We start from the raw sequence: 21,007 nt of genomic DNA on the forward strand, positions 1-21,007 counted from the left end.
CGGGGGTTCTTCCCCAAATTGGCCCTGAACCAGGACATATGTAAAACAAAGTCATCACCTTCTGAATGCTGCTCTGCCCCCAAGGGTTGTGGAAGAAAATAGAAGACATAACTTCAGCAACATTAACATCTGTTGGGATATATTGCATTATATTAGAGTCTGTTTTTTTTCCTAATTATATTAAACTATTTTAAAATTCCTGTTTATCCAATGTAGAACACTTTATTTATTATATCACTGAATCCTTCAGTTTCATAAAGCTTTTTAATTTAAAAAAGTAACTCCTGACTGATGAAGAACCTTTTACAGAGAATGCTGCTCAATGAACTAGAATACAAATAACCATTAGGAGTGAGCTCCTCATAGTGGGAGTGGGAGAAAGCCTTAGAGGAGACAACATCCAAGTTCCTCTACCTGAAGTTGCTCAAGTATACTACTATCTCACATCTCTGTCCCTCCCCACTTTTACTCATTTTAATAATCTCTGAATATGAATGCACTTGTCAACTTTTTGAAGAGTTGTTAACTGTAATTTCTGATGGTAGCTGGAAGGTGTAGTGAACTCCTCTGAAACAAGCTAATTAAGAACACTTCCACTGACTAGAAAGCATAAACTTTCCCCATCCGTTACTACTGCTCTCCTCCTTTAATTAGAAAACCCATAAATGACTGAAGAGGACATACGTCAGTGGAACCACAATTTACTTTTTGGAGGATTGCAAGCCAGCAGGAAGACAGTAATGAGTGCAAGGAGAAGGGAAAAGAGAAATAAAACGATACTGTGCCATGTGTAGCAGTTACTCAGTTATTCCAGAAAGATGAACAACTGAATAATTATCTCAGTGTAATGAAATCTGATGTCCAGACTTTACATTCATGTCCAAGCATCACCTTTTTCACACTATTAATCAAAACACTGTTAAGACTCATGGCAATTAAGGACAGACAATCTTCCACTCTACATTACAGAGATATATGCACTGCTAAGAATCTTACTAATAAAATGCTAGTAAGATTTTAATTTTCTACTAAATTTTACAGTATCACTGAGGAGTTATCTGAGCTGCTTAGCAAATAAATGTGTCTTTGCAATCCAAGGCACTCATTGCTGGCAAAGAAAGAATATTCAAAGAAGCAGCTACCCTAAAAGAAAAGTATGTTTCACTGTTGCGTGTCTTTAGAACCTGCAACTACAGAGATATTTTTGCAGGGGTATGACAAAGTCTCCAAAATCACTCCAGACAAAAGAGACATTGAAAGGTTTGAATACACAATATCCTGAAACAGGAAGACTGTTCTAGATTAAAGCAGCTGACAATCATCCACGCTTGAACAACCACCTTCCAAACTGGCCAACATTCCTGTTCATGGAGTCTCATAAAAATACTAAGTTTACTGCTTGTTCTTGAGAATACTACTCCCAAATACTAGTAACCAGAAACAGAAGGTTTCCAAGTACAAGGAATTAGAAAAAAGCCAAAACTTGCAAACCACATAATGTATATATTCAACACAGCAAACTGACCTTACCTGCAGCAAAAAGCAGGTAAAGTTACTAATTAGCATAAGCTAACTAGAATGTTCTTAAGGTAAATACACTGGATGAGAAATAAAATCAACATGCCAAAGTAATCAATAGCAGCTATTGAGGCCATAAAACAAATTACATAATTAAACACCTGAGTTGTACTTCTAAAAAAGAGTCTATCACAATACTGAAAGGCGTGCTCAGGTAGCCTGGGTATGGGAAGCAAAAGGAAGAACAGGACCCTCTGTTCCACTCAAGGTTAACATCTGTAACCAAATTGCTGTGCAGGAGAAAGCTGAAGCCAGAGTAAAGATTTTCTGTCCAGCTGAAACTATGCTTTCAAGAGTAGCTATAAATCTTTTATCCTCAACCAACACATACCAAGATGTTTAGTAAAATTTTGTTCTTTAGTAATCTCCAACCTGTTAAATTGCAACAGATTTCAGTATTACCAATATCCCGTCTGAATATTTTTGCTTCTCGCTTAAATAGAGGAAATAAAAAAAGCTTACGTACTCTTTTCCTTCATTGTGAAGCAGTACTTTCAGATTTCAGACTATTTATGGAGTTGAGAATAAAAAAAAACACCTGTTGAGAATGATCAAGACCATGTGACTTACAACAAATACCATATTCTTATATGGATGTATTGGTAATTGCTTTCCTAGTCCTAGTTCCTTTTTGTTTAATACATATAGTTTTATGGCAGTATATATAGATTTATAGGCAGGAAATATGTATGTAAAAAAATGGGGGTTTTGGTGTACCATATTCATGCATAAAATTACAAAGATGAAATCAATCTCTTTCTCATAGAATTTCTTCAGAGAAACTAATAGAAGATACCTTTACCTATTTGACACAAACCTGCTTAATAAATAGAAGCTGGGCAATACAGGCAAGTATTAAGTGCTATCATATATGAAAATGACTGCTGTGAAAAAAGCAAATAGTAAATGGTAAAAGGGCATTTCTTTCATAATTTCTACTTGATTCTGTTTCCTATATATTAATTATGTGAATTACATGAGATACTTGTTGACATACTTCATGTTTTTACGCCTGAACCAAAGCATGGCTGATAGTACAGCTGTGAAGAAATAAATTTGTTGAGAATATGACTTAGTATTAGAATACGTTTCTGGGTATAATTAGAAAACCATAATTCATTCTCAAACTTTGAAGCTTATCTGCAGCTCCACAAGGTTCTTTAATGGCTATAGTCCGCTCACAAAGTCAGAGAATGGAAGTACATTCCAGTTTTGAGACAAAAAACAACCCAAATAATTAAAAATTTAATCTTCTAAGAAATCCTCTGATCAAGAAGAAAAGCCTTCTTTTCTTTCAAGAAGAAAAGAGATGGCCTGAATTCTTCCATCTCCAAAAAGTAACTACAGAGAACATGTGTGAAGGTGAAAAAAAGAGCATTAACTGAACATGCAAAATGTTGGTCACTTTGATGAAATCAAATTTCCAGGTGTTCATGTGACAACCAGTGATTAAGAGCATACTTTCATTAGGAATACATATGGCTAGTATCTAACTCAGTTCTGGCCACAGGTTCAAAATGAGGAATACACTTCCATCTTTTCCTGCTGCCCTAATGCCAGCCCTCATGAGAATTAATTTACATGAAGAACATGGCTCTAGTGATGGACTTTGGCGCAGTGATAATGGCTCTCACATGAAAAAGCTTCCCCTAGAGAATAAACGTTAACCACTTTGTGATTTACAAGAGTAACGTATGAAAATGGCAAATCAATATGGGTTCTAAAGTTCCAAGAGGTTTCCTCCTGGTACAGACAAAAAACACCACATAATGACATGATGTAAATAAATGGAATTTACTTCCATCTTCCCGTTTTTCTGATAGAATCATGAGAGTTTGAGACAAAAAACATTAAATTAAATAATAAACCAGACAGACTCATAGAAGCTAAATCTAAGGCAATGTGAATGAAGACTGACAGACACATAAAATGAGATATTAATGAAATCTATTGGTTTAATTTTCTTCAGAATTAAAATAGAAATATATGCTTCTTTGTAAGAACTAAATACATTTTATTCAGATAAAGACGTACAATCAGAAAAGTATGAGAAACTTTGCTGAGAAACTAAAAAGGGACAATAGTAACAGTTATTTTCATTTCATAACTTCTGTCTAACAGCAATTAAATCAGCTTGTATATTAGCAATATAATGAATCAGTATATTGATGTTAACTAGCCTGCAAATCATTGTTTCTGAACTAATTTGGTTTCTATCTTCTACAGTTCTTCACTGCTGTGGTAGATGATCAAGCAGTTCAGAGTTTGGCATAGTCTTTCAGGATCATTTCCAGCTTCTGGCTCAGCATGATATTCCCCTTCACTTTTAGTTTGCCAGAAAAGAATGCCTAAAAAAACAGAAGTGGGGTGGGGAAGAAACATGTATTCAACTGTTTACTCACAAAGCAAAGAGTTTCTAGAACAAAAAAAAAGAAGCCAAAGAATGGTTGTTTAGCACTCGGGAGAAAACCTTCAGTGCACAATGCTTAACAGTTATCAGTTATTAAAAAAACCTGTTCAATTCTAATACCACCCAGAACCAGATTTTTTTTATCTATAGCGCAGACAAGGCCAACTGTGTCACTCATTTAAAAATTAAATAAAATAAATACAAAGCAACTTCAGTAGCCTCCGTTCCCTTTCCATATATAGGGCAGAGCATTTCTCCACCTGTAAAAACATGCCTCCACAGAATCTGATGGCAAAACTTCAGCAGGGCACAAAAAATTAAGCTCCAAGCATTATCCCCTCACACTACAAATATCCATATATCATTATAAGAAATGAAAAAATTGAATGAAAAGGCTATATAATGAAAATTAACAACTTAATGAAAATGTAAGCTACACACTCAAATTCATAACAAATATAAACATAAGCTTGTACAATGTATTATACACATATGCCAAAGAAATGCAATAGCTTTATTCATAGCATATTATATCGAACAGGAAATAAGCAAGATTTTGTTTCATTTGCAAAGTCATAAATCAATCAGTATTTTTCACTTCAGTACTGGTATAGTACATTTTTATTCTCCCTGCTTCAAAGAGCTGTATAACTTATTTCAATCTAGTTTATATTTTTTTAAAACTAGTTTTGCTTTGCTATGGCTTTGCAGTTTGAAAACCCTTTGGAAGTTCCTTAAATATTCTTTTGCATAGTTCCATTAGCTTGAAATACATTCAAATAAAGAATAGAAAAAGCCAGCAGAAAAAAATTTGAATACATGCCTTGAGCTTCTTCAGATGGGAAACTACACAGAAACTCAAAGGAAACACTAATGCCTAAACATAGATGATGTTCCTGAATTGCAATCACTGTTCTTTAGCATTCTGATGATTACACATCAACATCTTGCTTGTTTATGCTTTATGCCTGCTGTATACAGAGGGTCACAAAGAATTTTACTCATGTGGTATACAAGATTTATAGAAAACATTCACCGTGATCACTAGTCTCCAATTTACAATCAAAGCCTCCAACAACTTCTGTTTGGGATCAAAGAAAAGAAAATGTGTGATATACGATGAGCTTAATTAAAGTTTTCATTTGCTCAAGCTTTAATCTGTAAGATAACATATTAAATTTGTGAGAGTTTAATTTACTTTTACACAAGGCATTTTTATTGGTAAAATTAGTAGTTTTAAGCAGTTGATTACTCCAACAAGCTGAAAGTGTAGATCCAGATTACAGACCTTCTTTAAATCTTTATTTCCCTGAAAAATATCCTGGTTTAGGTGAATTCTGACCATCTACATGCATGCATTGTCTTGACATTTCTCTATAATGCACTGCTAGCAATAAATCAGACCACTGCAACAAACATCAACTTTCTGAAACATGACAATGAAAACAGCCTGAATGATCAAACTGACAAATCTAAGCTTTTAAATTGTACACCGTGAAGTACCAGGAAGTAAACAAACTCCTAAATTTGCACTGCCAGTCGTTATGCCACAGAATCACAGTTGGAAGGGACCCAGAAAGATAATCTAGTCCAATTCTAAAGTGAATGGCCCATACAGGTATTGAACGCACAACCTTGGTGTTATTAGGGCCCTGCTTTAGCCCCTTGTGGTTATCTTTGTCTTAAGATAATAAAGACACTCACACTTTCTAGCTAATTCAGTATAAGATACTGATGTGCTTATACCTCATCTGACTGTGGTCTCCGCTGTCAAAACACCTCAGGGTTTAGGATTTCAGAATGCAAACAGTCATGAACCACAACCTGATGTAAGGCAAATAATGTATGTCTACATACAAGACAATGTATCTGTGACACCCAGGCTTTACCTTTTGGGGGGTGATCTTTTGTTGTACCACATCCATGAAATCCTCATCCGAGAGAGTGAAGGTAGTATCAACAGAATTTCTGGCAGGTCCTTGATACACTGCTCCAGAGCCATTCTTTAAGTCAATTGCTGAGAAGCAAGAGCAAACATAGTTTAATTTCAAAATAAAGATAAAAATTTCAGGCTTAAGAACAGTACTTTCCTTACCTATTATTATAAAACATCCAGTCTAAACTATCAGCTACTTAGACAACAAATGAGGTATAATTCTTCTTCATCAATGAGAGAAAAAATTATTCCTATACTGAAGGGGAGGGTGTTTACAGCAAGGACTTCAAAATTCTTGCAGCGATGGTAAAATCTATTTTCGAATGACACTGAAGATGCACAAAATATTAATTAGTGCACTTACTGCAAAAATGATCAAATTAGTAATAAAGCTCTGAAGTTCAAAACCAGCATCCTGCAGTCAGACAAGGCAAATGTAGTTGTTCAAACATACTACCATATTTTCCCAGGTCTGTTCCCCAGGCAACACAATATAGCCTATTCTGCTCCAAGCAAGGAATGTTTAAAGCCTTGCCAATTATCTGTCTTTTTCTCCTGGAAAGACAAAAATTCCTCCAAGCGTCTGTAGCTTCAGAATGTTCTTTTCCCACACCAAATGACCTGCCAAAATAATATACTACAAAGCTAACACTATCAGGTATTATGTCATTTGTTTAGAAGAGTATTTTGACAGGATGTGCTCTGCCAAGTAATTCTCAGATTTTGTGAATTCCCATCTTTCCTTTACACCTTTGCCTCTTGATCCATCACAGCCCCATCCCACACATTACTCGTGTGGATATATCCATAACAACATGGCATGTCTGGTCACAGAATCATGGATGACGGTTGCTCTTCATGGACAAATTTTAAGACCCTTGCCTAACCATGGAGCGTTATCTCTGCATAAGCTATCTTATGTGCAACTCTTTTCCAAATAATTCTTTGACAGGGTAAGGGGAACTGTAGAGACTGGGAGTAGCTTTAGTCTATTTAAATCTTTCATTTTCTGTCTGCTTTAAGTAATTTTTATTTATCCAGTTACAACAGAACCAGAAGGAGACTTAAGTATATAACATTGCTCAGTGAGAAGTGACATAATAATTGGATTATTATTTTCCAGGTGATTTTAAGGTAAATTATAAATCCTGGAACAGATTTAATGCATATCATTAACTTCAAGCAATATGGGAAGAAATTAAAAAGGCTACTGAGTACCAGATGAATTATCTGCACATTTGTGTTTGTGGGTAGGGGTTGTGCAACAACATCCTTGCCTTGTAACCTAAACCAGCTGCTATATGGTCTAACATACCTGAGCCTTTGACATTGCTCCTGTAGGCAGACTATTATCAGGAAAACAAAAATCAAAAAAATAATCTACTGAATCATGAAATGCAAGCCACACACACCAACCAAAGTCTAAGAGTGGATACCAGCTTTCAGATTAAGTTAACCAGGCCTAACTTCCATGTGCTTTTAAAATACACCTCTACCCAAATGCTGCTAATGTTAGGCACCGTACCAGTGTAGCCAAACTGCTCCCTTTGAGATAAACAGCAAGGTCAGCAAGCACAACAGATTAATTCACAAAACACAGACATGGTGTCTAGGATGCCTGCAGTTCCTAACTGGTTTGAATTACTTCTGGACCTTAGGAATCCCTTTTTGTATTTCATTCTAATGGCATTAATCTTTTTCCCTGTCCCTGCCACTCCTACACTGCTCCAGAAGGGACCCAGATACTGAAAGCTTGACATACCATCTCCCAAGACACAACTTCTCCATCTTCACCAAGTACTGGCTGAAAATAAATTTTTATATACTTTATTGATAATACTGATCCATCAGTCTCACCAGTGTCAGGTTTAGATGACAAAAACAATTAAATAGGTGTAATGACTCAGAAAAGTTCTCACAAGCCCTAAGCTTTATTTTGAATATAGCACATAATTAACAGTTGTTACATTGTTGTACATTAAGATATTACTTAACATTATTATAGTCCTTGTCCTCCTTCTCCATTTCCTAACCAAATCCCAAGACCATCATTTATCATCAATATCTACAATTAATACTAACCTCTCAAAGCACAACCATGCTTTTAACATTACATAATCATGGCACACATAATCAAGGTAAATCTTTCATATTTACAGAATCACAGAATTATTAAGTTTGGGAAAGACTCATTACCTTAACAACTAGACCCACTACTTAACAACTAAATGCCACATACTTGAACACTTCCAGATATGGTGATTCTGCCCTCTCTGTGAAGAAATTTCTCCTGATGTTCAACATGAACCTCCTGTGTTGCAGCTTGAGGATATTTCTTCTTGTCCTGTCACTGGCTGTCCTGTCCTAGAAGCAGCAGAAGCCAACCCTCACCTACAGCCTCCTTCCAGGCAGTTGCACAGAGCAGCAAAGTCTGCCCTGAGCCATCTTTTCTCCAGGCTAAGCACCCCCAGCTCCCTCAGCTGCTTCTCACAGGACTCGTGCTCCTGACCCCTCCCCAGCTCCATTGCCCTTCTCTGGACTCGCTTTACCACCTCAAAGTCTCTCTGGTTGTGAGGGGTCCAGAAATGGACAAAGCACTTGAGGTGTGACCTCACCAGTGCCAAGTGCCGGAGTACAGTGACTGCCCTGCCCCTGCTGGCCACCCTATTGCTGATACAGGCCAGGATGCCACTGGCCTTCTTGGCCACTTGTGCATACACTGGCTCATGTTCAGCCAGCTGTCATCTAAAACCTTCAGATACTTTTCCACTGGGCAGCTTGTGGCTTTCCAGCCACTCTGCCCAGCCTGTGGCACTGCCTGGGGTTGTTGTGACCCAATGACAGGACCTGGGATTTGACCTTGCTGAACCTCATCCAACAGGCCTTGGCCCATTGATCCAGCCTGCACAGATCTCTTTGCAGAGCTTTCTTACCTTCCATCAGATCAACATTTGCACCCAAACTGGTGTCGTCTGTGAATGGACTGAGGGGACACTCAACCTCCTCATCCAGACCAACATGATATTAAAGATATTAAACAGGACTGGCCCCAATACTGAGCCCTGGGTTGTGACTGGCTCCATCATTCCCCAGGCCCAGCCATCCCAGCCAGTTTTTTACTCAGCAAAGATAATATGACTGTCCAAGCTGTGGACCACCAGCTTTCTTAGGAGAATCCTGTGGGAGATAGTGCCAAAGGCTTTGCTCTGGTGAGTCACCTGGTCATAAAAGGAGACCAGGTTGGTCAGGCAGGACCTGCCTTTTCTACACCTGTGCTGGCTTTGATCCTGACCCCTTGGTTCCCAGATGTGCTGAGTGATGGCAATCAAGATGGTATGCTCCATAAGCGTGCTGGATACCAAGCTCAAGCTGATCACATCAAATCCTTAATCCTACCACAAGTTAATCTTTACTAGTCACTAGAAATTCTAAGTCTTTAAAAAAAAAAAACCCAAAACACCAAAAAAAAAAAAAAAGAGGCAAGAAAACCCAACCAATCTAGTGATACATTCTTTTTGCAAAAATGTCAAATGTCAAAAAGGTTATTTCCACTTCCTCTGAAGTCTTTTTAAATGACACGAAGATTTTTGGTAAGGAAGGAAAAAAAAAGGAAAAAAAACCATAAGCAGCCACAAAAGCAAAGCACTCTTGTTACAGCAAAACTGTCTTTTCTACAAAAACATGAAGAGCATTGTATTGTTACCAGAGCCATCCCTCTAATGCAAGTAGTCAAAAAAAAAAAAAAAAAAAAAAAAAGTGCTACTGTGGAGAAAGAGTGACCCAAAATATATCACATATTAGTATTCAGAGAAGGAAAGTAACTCCCCACCTTATAAAGAATGAAAAACCACCACAACAACTTGCTCAATTTTTTTCCAGGGCAGAAAAACAATTGAGACTAAACTATAGCACTAGGTTGTAGACAAATAAACCAGCAATGAAAGAAATAAGCTGAATGCCAGAACAGGTTTCAAGAATCAGAGCAGAAAAATCCTAGCTTCCCAATGACCAGACAGAGTTCCCTCTTGCTTGCCCTGTAGAATATATTCTATTACCCATCTGGCAGAAAAGTAGAATCAAGAAGTTCAAGTGATGAAATGTTAGTTTTTCTTCAAATTTTTACTTTTGCTTTGATATGCAGGTATTGTATTACAATAATTAAAAATCTATTAATTATTATCATCAAAAATATGCTGTTGTCAGAGATAAAATAAAAACAGGAGAAAATTCACATATATAGGAGTTAAAACACTATATAAAACAGTAGATACTGAAATTTTATAGCAGGTTGCCAAAAACCTAAAAACGTAATATTTGGGGTATGGATTTTATTTTGACATTGAAGAGTGCCTTACCAAAGGGTAAGGAGAAAAATATTTTTCTAGAAGAAAATTATTAATGGTTAGATTTTTTTTTGTTTGGTTTGGGTTTTATTCTGCTTTACAGTGGGAAAGTAAGGACAATACAAGACTCAACCACTAATCAAATAAAAACAAGCATTACCCATTCTTGATTGCCTGAAGTCATATTGCATCACAAATTATCGAGCAGTGTCACTGTAATTTATCAGCTGTTCACCACTAACTATGTGTAACAATTTCTTCCCAGTTCTCATAATAAAGTTTTATTCTTCTGAGAACTGGAAAGGAACAGAAACATCTCCTGCCTTCTTCACTAACTTCAGAAACATGAAGAAAAGCAACAGATGGGCAAACTCTTCCAAGTACTGTTCTGGAGTGCTATTAACTATCAGCCAACAGATCTCAACAGCATTACCTTTTCTCTATGGAAAGCAAAGTTGAAATTAAACCTTAACTCAAAATAAAAATAAAAAAAATGATATTTTATAATGCCTGAAAAAAAGGCAATTGTTGTATAGTAGTACATATGCAGGAGAGAGCAAAGCATGCTTTAGGTAGCGAAGCTAACTGGAAAAAACTGAGGTTGATTATCAATTAAGTTTTTTTTTTAAAAAGTGAAGGTAGTTTCAGTACCACTACACTTATCTCTTAAGTTTCCACACTTGCTTTATCTCTTTTAAAAAGATTTTCACCATCCCCTTAAATTAGACCAGCTTGTTTTTATACAGAAATATCACTAATTAAGGCCAGTTGTCAGGGCTTACAGGTCAACATTGTTTACACAGCAGATAAGATGTCCAAAATTTCATATCCTGAGTGTACAGTCAATTGTTCTACACGTCTTCATGGCTTCACACTATCCACAGAGAACTACATAAAAGTAAAGGCCGCTGCTGGTTAAACAGACTGGTGTTTATAATCCTAGTGCCTCTATAAAGATGTCTCTCTATACCAACAAAAGCCAAATTCAATTCACAAATTTCACTTCACTTCTAAAAATCCTGGTATACTGCAGAAAGTAGAGATCAAAATGTCACAGTTGCAGTTAGAAAACTATTAATAAATGTAAATATAGTAAAATAAAAGAACCTTCTGTTTTCTTAAAGTTTGAAAAATATTAGATTAATTGCATGCATGAGAACAAATTTCACAGAATCAGAGAGTCATTAAGGTTGGAAAAGAGATCACGGAGTCCAAGTTTTAACTGATCAATACCTTGACAACTAGATCACTACACTGAGTGCCACACTCAGTTATTTCTTGAACACCTCAGGGCCAGTGACCTCAGCACCTCCCTGGACAGCCCATTCATTCCATGAAGAAATTCTTCCTGATGTCCAGCATCAACATCCCATGACTGAGGTCCATTTTTGCTAGGCCTGTGATTTCTTACCTGCGAGAATAGACTGACCCTCACTTGCCTACAACCTCTTTGCAGGGAGTCGTAGAGAGCAATAGGGTCCCCACTGAGCTGCCTTTCCTCCAGATTAAATACCCCCAGATCCCTCAGCTGCTCCTCACAGGACTTGTGCTCCAGACCCTTTCCCAGCTCCACTGCCCTTCTCTGGACATGTTCCAGCACCTCAATGTCTTTCCTGAACTGAGGGGCCCAGAAATGGACATAGCACTCGTGCTGTGGCTGCCGTCTTCTCTCATCTGCTTTCCCTCTCAGATCTGAAGAGGCTGAAGGACATTAGCAGAAGATACTGGAGCTACAACCATTGGGCAAGGGAGCAATGGGCCGTAGGGCCCGGATTGTTTCCAACACAAATCTGTGTAAAAGTGACAAGTCAAAAAATTAAAACACAAGACAGAACAACTATATATCCAATTAAATAAGAGAAAGAGGCCTATCAGGCAGCCCAAAAGAACCAGAAACACTGTTTGTAAAGGCTTAGGAGGCCCTTACAAAGAGAGGCCTAAAAGAAGATAGATCATTAATTAATTAACATCAAGTCACGGCTTAAAACAAAAACCTCAGCCAAAATAATATTCTTCTTCACATACAAGTTGTTTCAGTGATAACTTGTCAAGAATTTTGACCATACACTGAAATAGAATGTAGTATTTAGCTACGTGAACCACATTGGGAATTAATTTTAATGTCATATTTTCCTTTTTTGCTTTCTTGTAGCTATGTACATAATGGGATTCACGCTCCAAAATGGTAATTTTACTTAGAAAAGATAGAAAGATAATTCAGAATGGATCTAATCTAGCAGCATAACATTTACAAAAATGATTTAAAATTCCTGTACACAAAAGATCAACTAATAACCACCAGGCCAAATTTAAATGTACAGTAAAATAGTGCAATTCTACTAACTGAGTTGAATAACATCAAAATCTGAAGCACCTCTGAAAACCAGTCAAAATAGTGACACAGAAATAAATTCAAGCTATAGCAAAGGTAACATCATACTGTGATCTTCAGTTTTTAAAGTAAAAAATCAATTTGTCAAAGGCTAAAATTTCTAATTGTGTAGAGAAGCTTACTTTCCAATAATAACTCAAAAAGTCAAGCATTCAAGTAAGCAAATGGCATTTTCAATGTTATATATCCTGAAATTACTATCATTGCTCATTTGCATTACAAAAGTCTTGCTGATGACCATACAGAGATATTGTAAAGATCACATAAAGTCAGAAATCTTTTGGATTATTGTGAATATCCTAAATCTTTTGGATTATTGAGAATATCCTAACTGCAAGAAAGCTGTCTTCCTTTGAATGTAAGCTCACAAACTATCATCTTCTTCTTCATTTGCTGGTAAATGAATTATACCAGCATCTCGTAGAAGAGACACTTGAATACTAAATAATAATATAACATATGCAAACACACATAAAGAATTAGGCATAAAGTTCGCAACTGCTTCTAAATCTCAAGAATTTGCCTCTGGAAGGTCTTTTGCTTTATGTTTGTTTTGGTATATGCTTTTTAATGGCAGGAAAGTGTTTCCAAATATTCCCCAAATACAAATTTCATCATGCAGATACATATATTGGTTGCCATTAAAAATGTGCCATTGGAGTTAAACAGACATCAACAACAGTAGGCTCTTGATCCATATAGGAACAAACAGTGAAGGTTGACACTACAGTTGTCATAATTCCTAAAATTCTGCTAGTCAGTTTTTCTAACTATTTTCATAACAATATGAAATTTTAATGTTTAGATTATTTGTAACAGTTTAACTATTTTAGTACTAACCAACTCCTGTTTTCTTCATCCAAGAAGTACTTAACATGTAAAGGCACACAAAAATATTCAGAAAACAAAAACAAGTACAGAAACAGGATGACACAGAAAGTTCTTTCAAAAAAGTGATATAAAAAGGAAGTACTAGCATACCAATACTCCTAAAAGGAAAAGTAAGCAACATTTTCTACAGACACCCTGCTGGGTCCCCTAGATATTTACACTCAGCCTTACATATTTACTACACCACAGAGACTACAGTAATTCTTAAGGAATTGACCACACTGTAAAAATTTTCACAGTAACTTTTCCAAGCTTCTAGAAAAGTTTCATTTCAGCACTTAATAGCACCCAGCAGCAGGAAATGTTTAATATATTAGATTAGCTCCACCAGCCTCCATCCCGCAGGGATCTCCAAGATTTTTTCCAAATTCACATAATAGTATAGAAAATTTTCACTGCAACAGAAGCAGAGGGAACAAGACAAACAAAAGCTATGTCTATTTAATACCTTAAAGCTAGAGACATATGAGTAGAAGAAAGCAGTACCTTCTTCCTACTGCTTCAGTAGGAGAAGCAGGAGAGGACAAAAGACTGACTTTATTTGAAGCAGGAGCACTCTCTTGATCTGAATACAATAGCAAAAACATTCACCTGTTTCCCCTCTGATAAAATGTGATCTCATGAAGCAAGCAAGGGCACGCTCAGGCCTAAATCTCTAAGTGTGCTTGTTCTGCATTCAGCAATTTGCCGTTTCAGAACTTCCTGAGTGAGAAATTTTATTCATATCTTATAACACCCATCAGCAGATTTCTCCTCCATTGCCTTGTCCCCCTATTTTCTGGACATACATAATATTGAACTTGGGTGATCAATAAAGCAATTCCAAAGCTAAAGCAAATGATCAATCAACCTGAAATAGTTTTCTAGTTGTTATTATAAACATGACCATCACTTGTATCACTTGTAGTTACACATGAAACAATAGCCAGGACTTATGTGGAGTACAGAGTGATTGACCAACAAATGCAAGTTGCTACATCAAGTATTCAGGAGTTTAACCAATGCACTTCTAATTACCATCTAAAAATGTAAGCAGGAATGCAAGTAAAACTTCATAAGCCTTCTCTCAAAGTTCTATCTGCATCCATAATTTAAATTACTTCATGCAAAAATGGAAAACTGCAGACAACAGAAATGATTAAGAGCAGTAATGAATTTTAAGACAGAACATCTGAGGTAGATTTTCCATTGTCTGATTTTGATGTATGGGCAATCAACTTGCATAATCTAAACAGGTATATTCATAGTATTTATTAACTTCTACGCAAATGGAAATCACTCTTTAGCCCTCAAAAACTGCCTAAAAAGCAAGGCAAATAGAACACAACTATCATGACCAATCTCTGTATAATATTCTTCCTGAAACTTAACAGCAGTCTTGCTACTCAGAATCTCTACTGGTCAACATTAGGAAAGGATTAAGTGAAATTACAGGTTTCTAAATTGCTCAACAATAAAGCCACAGTGTACAGAACAAAACATAATGCAGACCTGATCTGGCCTACTGTGAGTCTCCCCTCTCAGCCTGTCAAAGGGCAGCCCCTTCACTTGCATTGTCCCCAAAAGTCTTTTGATTACATCCAACTGCTGAGACCAAACAAAAAGAAGTCTAAGCAACAGGCTTGACTCAGACTTTCATTTCTCCACAAAAAGGCCTGGAAGTTACAACCTTACTAAACTTTTTCCTTTAGAAAATCTTTACATTCTACCAATAAAGCAGCAGACATGTCAACTAAAAAAACAAAAGAAAAAAATTCCAAAGATAAAAAATCTATCCAATTAATAAAATAAGATTTGGGGTTGTTTTCAAAAATACATATCTTTATAAAGACAGCAAAGGAGAATTTAAGAAGAAAACATTTTTGAGGAAGTAGCTTTCACCCATGAGACCACTTCACATAATTCTATTACCCAAAGTTCTGCTGTGATCCATTACTATTAGAGGTTTTAGTTTCTCATCATCAACCAGTCCCATGCTTAACAAATGGGAAATCATGATTATGCTTCCGTAAAAACTTGATCTCAGAAAGTTTAATGGAAACAAATTGGGCTACATTTTCACTGAAGTGACAAGAACAATGCACTAGAAATAATTACTTATTTGTTTTAGATCAATTAGCATGTACATCACCAGCAGACTAATTACTGTAACACTCCGACTAAGCTAATTTAGCACCCTTTCCTAAGTGCAATGGCAGTCCAATCTGGAAAAAGTAAATAGAAATGCACTGAAGTTCTAAAGCATGATGTAACCTATGCCAACATCTAAATAGGCAAGTTAAAAAAGTATGTTCCTTGAAAGATTAGTACCTCCAAACTTTATCTGACCTCCTTGTCATTTGTGCACTCAGAATGCATTCAGACCTGTAGATCGTACTGCATATTCATGTACAACACAATGCTTAGTTCAAGCTATCAGTTTAATTAGAATGATTACAATTAATCCCACTTCATAATAAAAATGCATTGGGGTATCATATAAACATTACAACTTACTCCACTGCATTGCTGTGTTTCCATCTTTAGTGATGTCCCACTGGAATACGGCGTTTACTTTCTTTACCAATTCATTTCCCATCTCTTTTACACGACGACCAATTTCTTCAAACACAAGGTTACTCTGCAGCCCTTCAGTCTTATAAAAAGAATATGAAGAATTTAAAATTGAAACTGTGTTAATAGGTACTGAATATGTCATTTTCCAGCACACAATGCTTCAGCTATCTATAGCAGAATGATTAAATGCAATTGAGATTTCTTCTACTACAAAATAATCACCTCTAGCCACCACCAGCACTAAAGAGTACATTCAAGTAGAAAATGCTAAATTTCAAATTTTCATTTAAAGTTATTTCAGATCATGCTTTTATAGTTTTTGTCATTTACCATTACAATTTAAGTAATATTTTTTAGTTTGTGCTCTAAGAGTTTCTGAATTGCCCGTTTTTTCATTTGGACAATAACCACTGCCACTTCTTCCACAGTGAATGTTATGTTAGTTTTCAGAACAAAAAAAATGTTTTTACCAGTACATTACTTGGACATGAAAGATGTTCCAAACATACTGCACTATGAATACAGTCAAACTCCAGTGCAGACAAAATTTAACAGTGGGATTAGCTACATTTACATTTCCAACTTTTCCAAGCACATTATTTTGCAAGCGTTTCACTGTCTTTCTTTTAAGAAGTATTTTTACTGGATAAAAGGCTACACTTTAGGAAGCTACTTCAGTGACATTTTTCGTCTACCTGGAACTGGAACAAAGAAGCCCTTAGAACTTTAGTTGGTCACTGTACCTACCTGTACGGTAGAACACTAAACTCCTCAGTACAATTTTGTCAGCTCTTTGGTTAAGCCTAACATTTTCCATTACATTAAAGTGTTCCCAATGGCATTTAAATTTGTCAATCTTCACTCAGCCAGGCTGGTTTCCCCTGGTGGGTGTCTGACCCTGTCAGCAAATTTCTGCCAAAGCACCTTAATTTCCCAGAACAAGCTTAAAGAAAAACACCTGTTCTGCCAAGTTAAAAACCAAGAAAATCTGAGCAGTTCAAGAAAGTTCTAATGTTTGAACTTCATTCAACAATTCAGAATACATCGGAAGATTAAACAAAAGCAGCAAAAAGAAGCAGGTCCCTGGATAAATTACATAATTATAGGATGGTGTGAATTGAAATGAACCCTAACATAATCTAGTTCTAACCCCCCTGTTTGGAGGCAGGGGCACTTTTCACTAGACCAAGGTGCTCCAAACCCCATCCAGCCTGGCCTTCAACATTTCCAGAGATGAGGCAGCCACAGCCTGCTGGTTTCCCTGGGAAACCCGTTCCAGTACCTCAACAACCTCACAGTAAAGAATTTATTCTTAAGATCTAATCGAAACCTACCCTCTTTTAATTTGAATCCATTCCCCCTTATCCTGTCACACAAGCTCTAGTACAAAGTTCCTCTTTGTCTCCCTTCAGGTAATTCAGGTAATAAAAGGCCACAACAAAGTCACCCTGAAGATTTCTCTTTTCCAGGCTGAACAACCCAAATTTTCTTAGCCTTTTCTCATGGGAGGGGTGCTCAATTCCCCTAATTTTCTTGATGGCCTTCCTCTGGACTCACTCCAACAGATTAATACCCTTCCTGTGCGGGGGTCCTCACAGCTGGATGCAGTGTTCCAGGTGGGGTCTCACCAGAGCACAGCAGAGGGGCAGAACCCTCTCCCTGCCCTGCTGGCCACACTGCTTTGGATGTAGCCCATGTATCACCCAATATTCCCCATTTTGTGACCAAAAGCTTTATGTGAGTGTCACTATCTCAGTATTTCATGAGCTTCAAGGCATTAAAATTCCATTGTTTGCATGCAGGAATCAATTGGGGAAAAAAGATAACAGTTTATTAAGGCATTGCCTTAATAATAAACTTAATTAATATGCATTGCCTTAACTGACTTTTAGACCACATTAGGGTCATCCTCATTGCATGTGGAATTCTGTGGTTTGTGGCACGTACAGAGGCTTAAGGCATGCATTCACGCAGGGGATTTAAAATATACAGAGTATGAAGAGCATATTGTGTGCTAGGCCTGACCACATACTGTACAAACAACTTTCAGAGTTTCATTTCAAAATGATTCATTGACAAAGCTTCTTTTCTGTGAGTACATTATCTCATTTTCACTTATGCTAATGCCTTCTTGCCCCTCTCCCCATGTTTCTGAAAAAGTTGAGAAACACACTTTTACATCCTACAGAGAGTTTGATCTTCAACACTACAAAATAATAAGAAAAGCATTGTTCTACAATTACATTAATTATGAATTACATTAAATAATTTATATTTTGAGCTAGGCAAGTGCTCAAAACATGTGGCCCTCATGTGGTACATGTGGCATGTGGTACATGCCCTTGCTTGTTTTGTAACATACAGCACAATGCTTATCCTCAGAGTTCAATTAGCATCAAGCACATCAAACATCAACATCTAGTGTATCTCAAAACAACTGGAATTTTCCTCACAAGCAGATCAATTAACATCTGTGTCTTAAACAACGTGCATGTTAACATCTCTGAACTTGTAAACCCTCTGAACACTAAATATACTGAATACTAATAGATTAGTAAGAGACCTAAGTATTTTTCCTGTGGTTTTCACCAAAATAAAACCTAACTATGCTTCTCTGCAAGTTAAGACTTCCATTGCTTCCACTTACCATCAGAGGCTCTCGAGCAGAAGGCTTTTCCAAGGCTGGTACTATATCCACATAGCCCCCTGCAATGGCAACTTCTCCCGTCTCCTTGATCTGTAGTGGGGGAAAAATACATTAAAGAGGTGATTTATTTCCAGAAAGGCACAAAAGAAAGCATTTAAGGAGTATTCCTGATATTTTAAAATCAGAGATATAAAGAGAAAACATAAAAGTTACAGAGTGAAAAAAACCTCATAAATGTGCTGTAGTCTTGAGGCAAGTTGTTATAACATGTTTTCCAAACAACTCTTCAAGCAAAATAATTCTTTTCCTCTGGAGAAACTGTACCAAAATATATTGCTGGTGTTCTGCTTACAAAAAAGTTGAAAAACCTTATTTACCTCCAGTGTTACAAGTTGCTGTCAATATTTCTTCATAAATAGAAAGACATTGTTCTAAAATGCTTTTCCTTGAGGTAGATATTCAGTTGTCAAGAATCCATTTAGACAATTTCACTATCTCCACGTACCTTAAACTCACACTAGAAACAACTTTTTAAGCATTGCAAACAAGAAAGATTATAAAAACAATGATGGAAAATAGGTGAATTCCGTCCAGTTTCATTTTTTGAAATAGTTAATTCAGATAAGAAATGGATTTCAATTTGGCATTTTCTCTTTGAGGGATGTGACAAACCATACTGACTTATGGCAGCTAACAGAAGATGGCAAATTGATTTACTAATAATGCATATAGAGAGGTGTATGACAAATAGCCACACTGAAGAAATATCAAGTATCACAGTCTATTTTATTGCACTACATTAACTATTACTCAAATAATGCTCAACAGCTTGTCATGTGCTGCCACTGCACTTCAGACATTGCTGAAAATGGATTCAAACCAGCCTCTCTAAGTTTTAAATCCATCTGTAGTTTGATTTAACCAGAGTTCATTTCAGCACAAAGATGGATTTAGTTCATATAAATCCAACATGCAATAAGAAACAAAATTCTGCACACCTCATGACTATTTAAGATGGTTTACTATAATTCTGTTAAACCTTGTAATTTCTATCCAAAATCAGTTACTCCGAAGTTGTGGATGAAAAATCCATAGCAAAATTCACCACAACTCTACATATTAGCAATTACTAAACATAAATTAAATAAAACTAAGCATAAGTACAAATTTTGCTTTCAAACACAACAGAACAACTCACTCTGCTTACAAATTTAGAAAGGCTCAGAAGCATATTATGACCTCTGTTAACTAACAGGGAAACCATGAATTCTAGATTCTGTCAGGACAGGGTGATACAACCTTTTAAATATAACTACAGTAATTTTCAAAGTTCACTTGAGGCACCAAACAACCTCATTTGCTACTAGTAATTAGAAATTGAGATTATGTATACAGCAGTCTCTACATGGTTACCATTCTGAAATTCTGTAGATGCTAAAACCCATCAGGTCTGCAAACAATATTTGCTTCCTTCAGTCAATGTATAGCCCCAGAAAGCTGTATGAATACAGCATTCCTCTGTTCCTGTAACTCTCCTTGTTTGCATTTGCCTGCCTAATTCTCCCTGCAGCTGCAGCTATACCTGCAGCCCTACTCAATAATCAAGAGCTGGCTACATTTTTATGGAGACAAGGCTGCAAAACTTTGGCCAGCAAAGCAATGTAACTCTCACTGCGTAAGCAAATATTGACAAATACCAGTATCAAATAATAGGTTAAGAAAGTGAAAATGTCATATGATGCTATACAAATGATGATATTCACTTTTACTTTTTGCCCTTTACATGGAGTTTTACCCTTAGCTCTCATTAAGTACCTTATGACATGGAGACAACGATTACAGGATAGCCACATAAATGCTACCAGCAAGACCAAAGAAATTCATATAATGCAAACCCAGATCTCATAGAAGTGTATACTCTGTTTTATTGTAGTTACTATGTTCAATTGCTATGAAATTTCCTTTTTTAGGAAGTTATTCTGTGTAGCTGCAGCTTAAGTTTAACCCAGTGTATGCCAAATCTGCAGCACATTTACATGCATAAACTGTTAAGGGGTGACTGACATAAATAAATGTTAAAAAAAAATATGAATACAAAAAGTAATGAATAACTCCAGAAAACAAATATACACTATGATGACCTGAGGATGACTGCTATTATTTTTCATTTTCCCCAGTGGAAAAACAAAAAAATGCACACACAATGAAAAGAGTCCTCATTTAATACAAGGATATTAAGTCCTGTGATTATAAT

The 21,007-nt window shown here is 36.4% G+C and overlaps 1 protein-coding gene across 2 annotated transcripts in view; it reads right to left on the reverse strand.

Moving 5' to 3' along the window:
• Positions 1-3,508: 3,508 nt before the first annotated feature.
• The window catches only part of HSD17B4 (hydroxysteroid 17-beta dehydrogenase 4), a 62,208-nt gene continuing 44,709 nt past the window's right edge, over positions 3,509-21,007 (reverse strand). For both annotated transcript variants that reach the window (XM_030257505.4, XM_072922921.1), the window contains exons 21-24: positions 18,754-18,843; positions 16,047-16,185; positions 5,878-6,005; positions 3,509-3,926 (exon numbers count right to left, since the gene is read on the reverse strand). In XM_030257505.4, coding sequence (XP_030113365.1) covers positions 3,837-3,926; positions 5,878-6,005; positions 16,047-16,185; positions 18,754-18,843 — 447 coding nt within the window. In that variant the 3' untranslated portion in view covers positions 3,509-3,836. The remainder of the gene's footprint in view (positions 3,927-5,877; positions 6,006-16,046; positions 16,186-18,753; positions 18,844-21,007) is intronic.

Source organism: Taeniopygia guttata, chromosome Z (genome assembly GCF_048771995.1).
Source record: "Taeniopygia guttata chromosome Z, bTaeGut7.mat, whole genome shotgun sequence".
Taxonomy (NCBI): Eukaryota; Metazoa; Chordata; class Aves; order Passeriformes; family Estrildidae; genus Taeniopygia; species Taeniopygia guttata.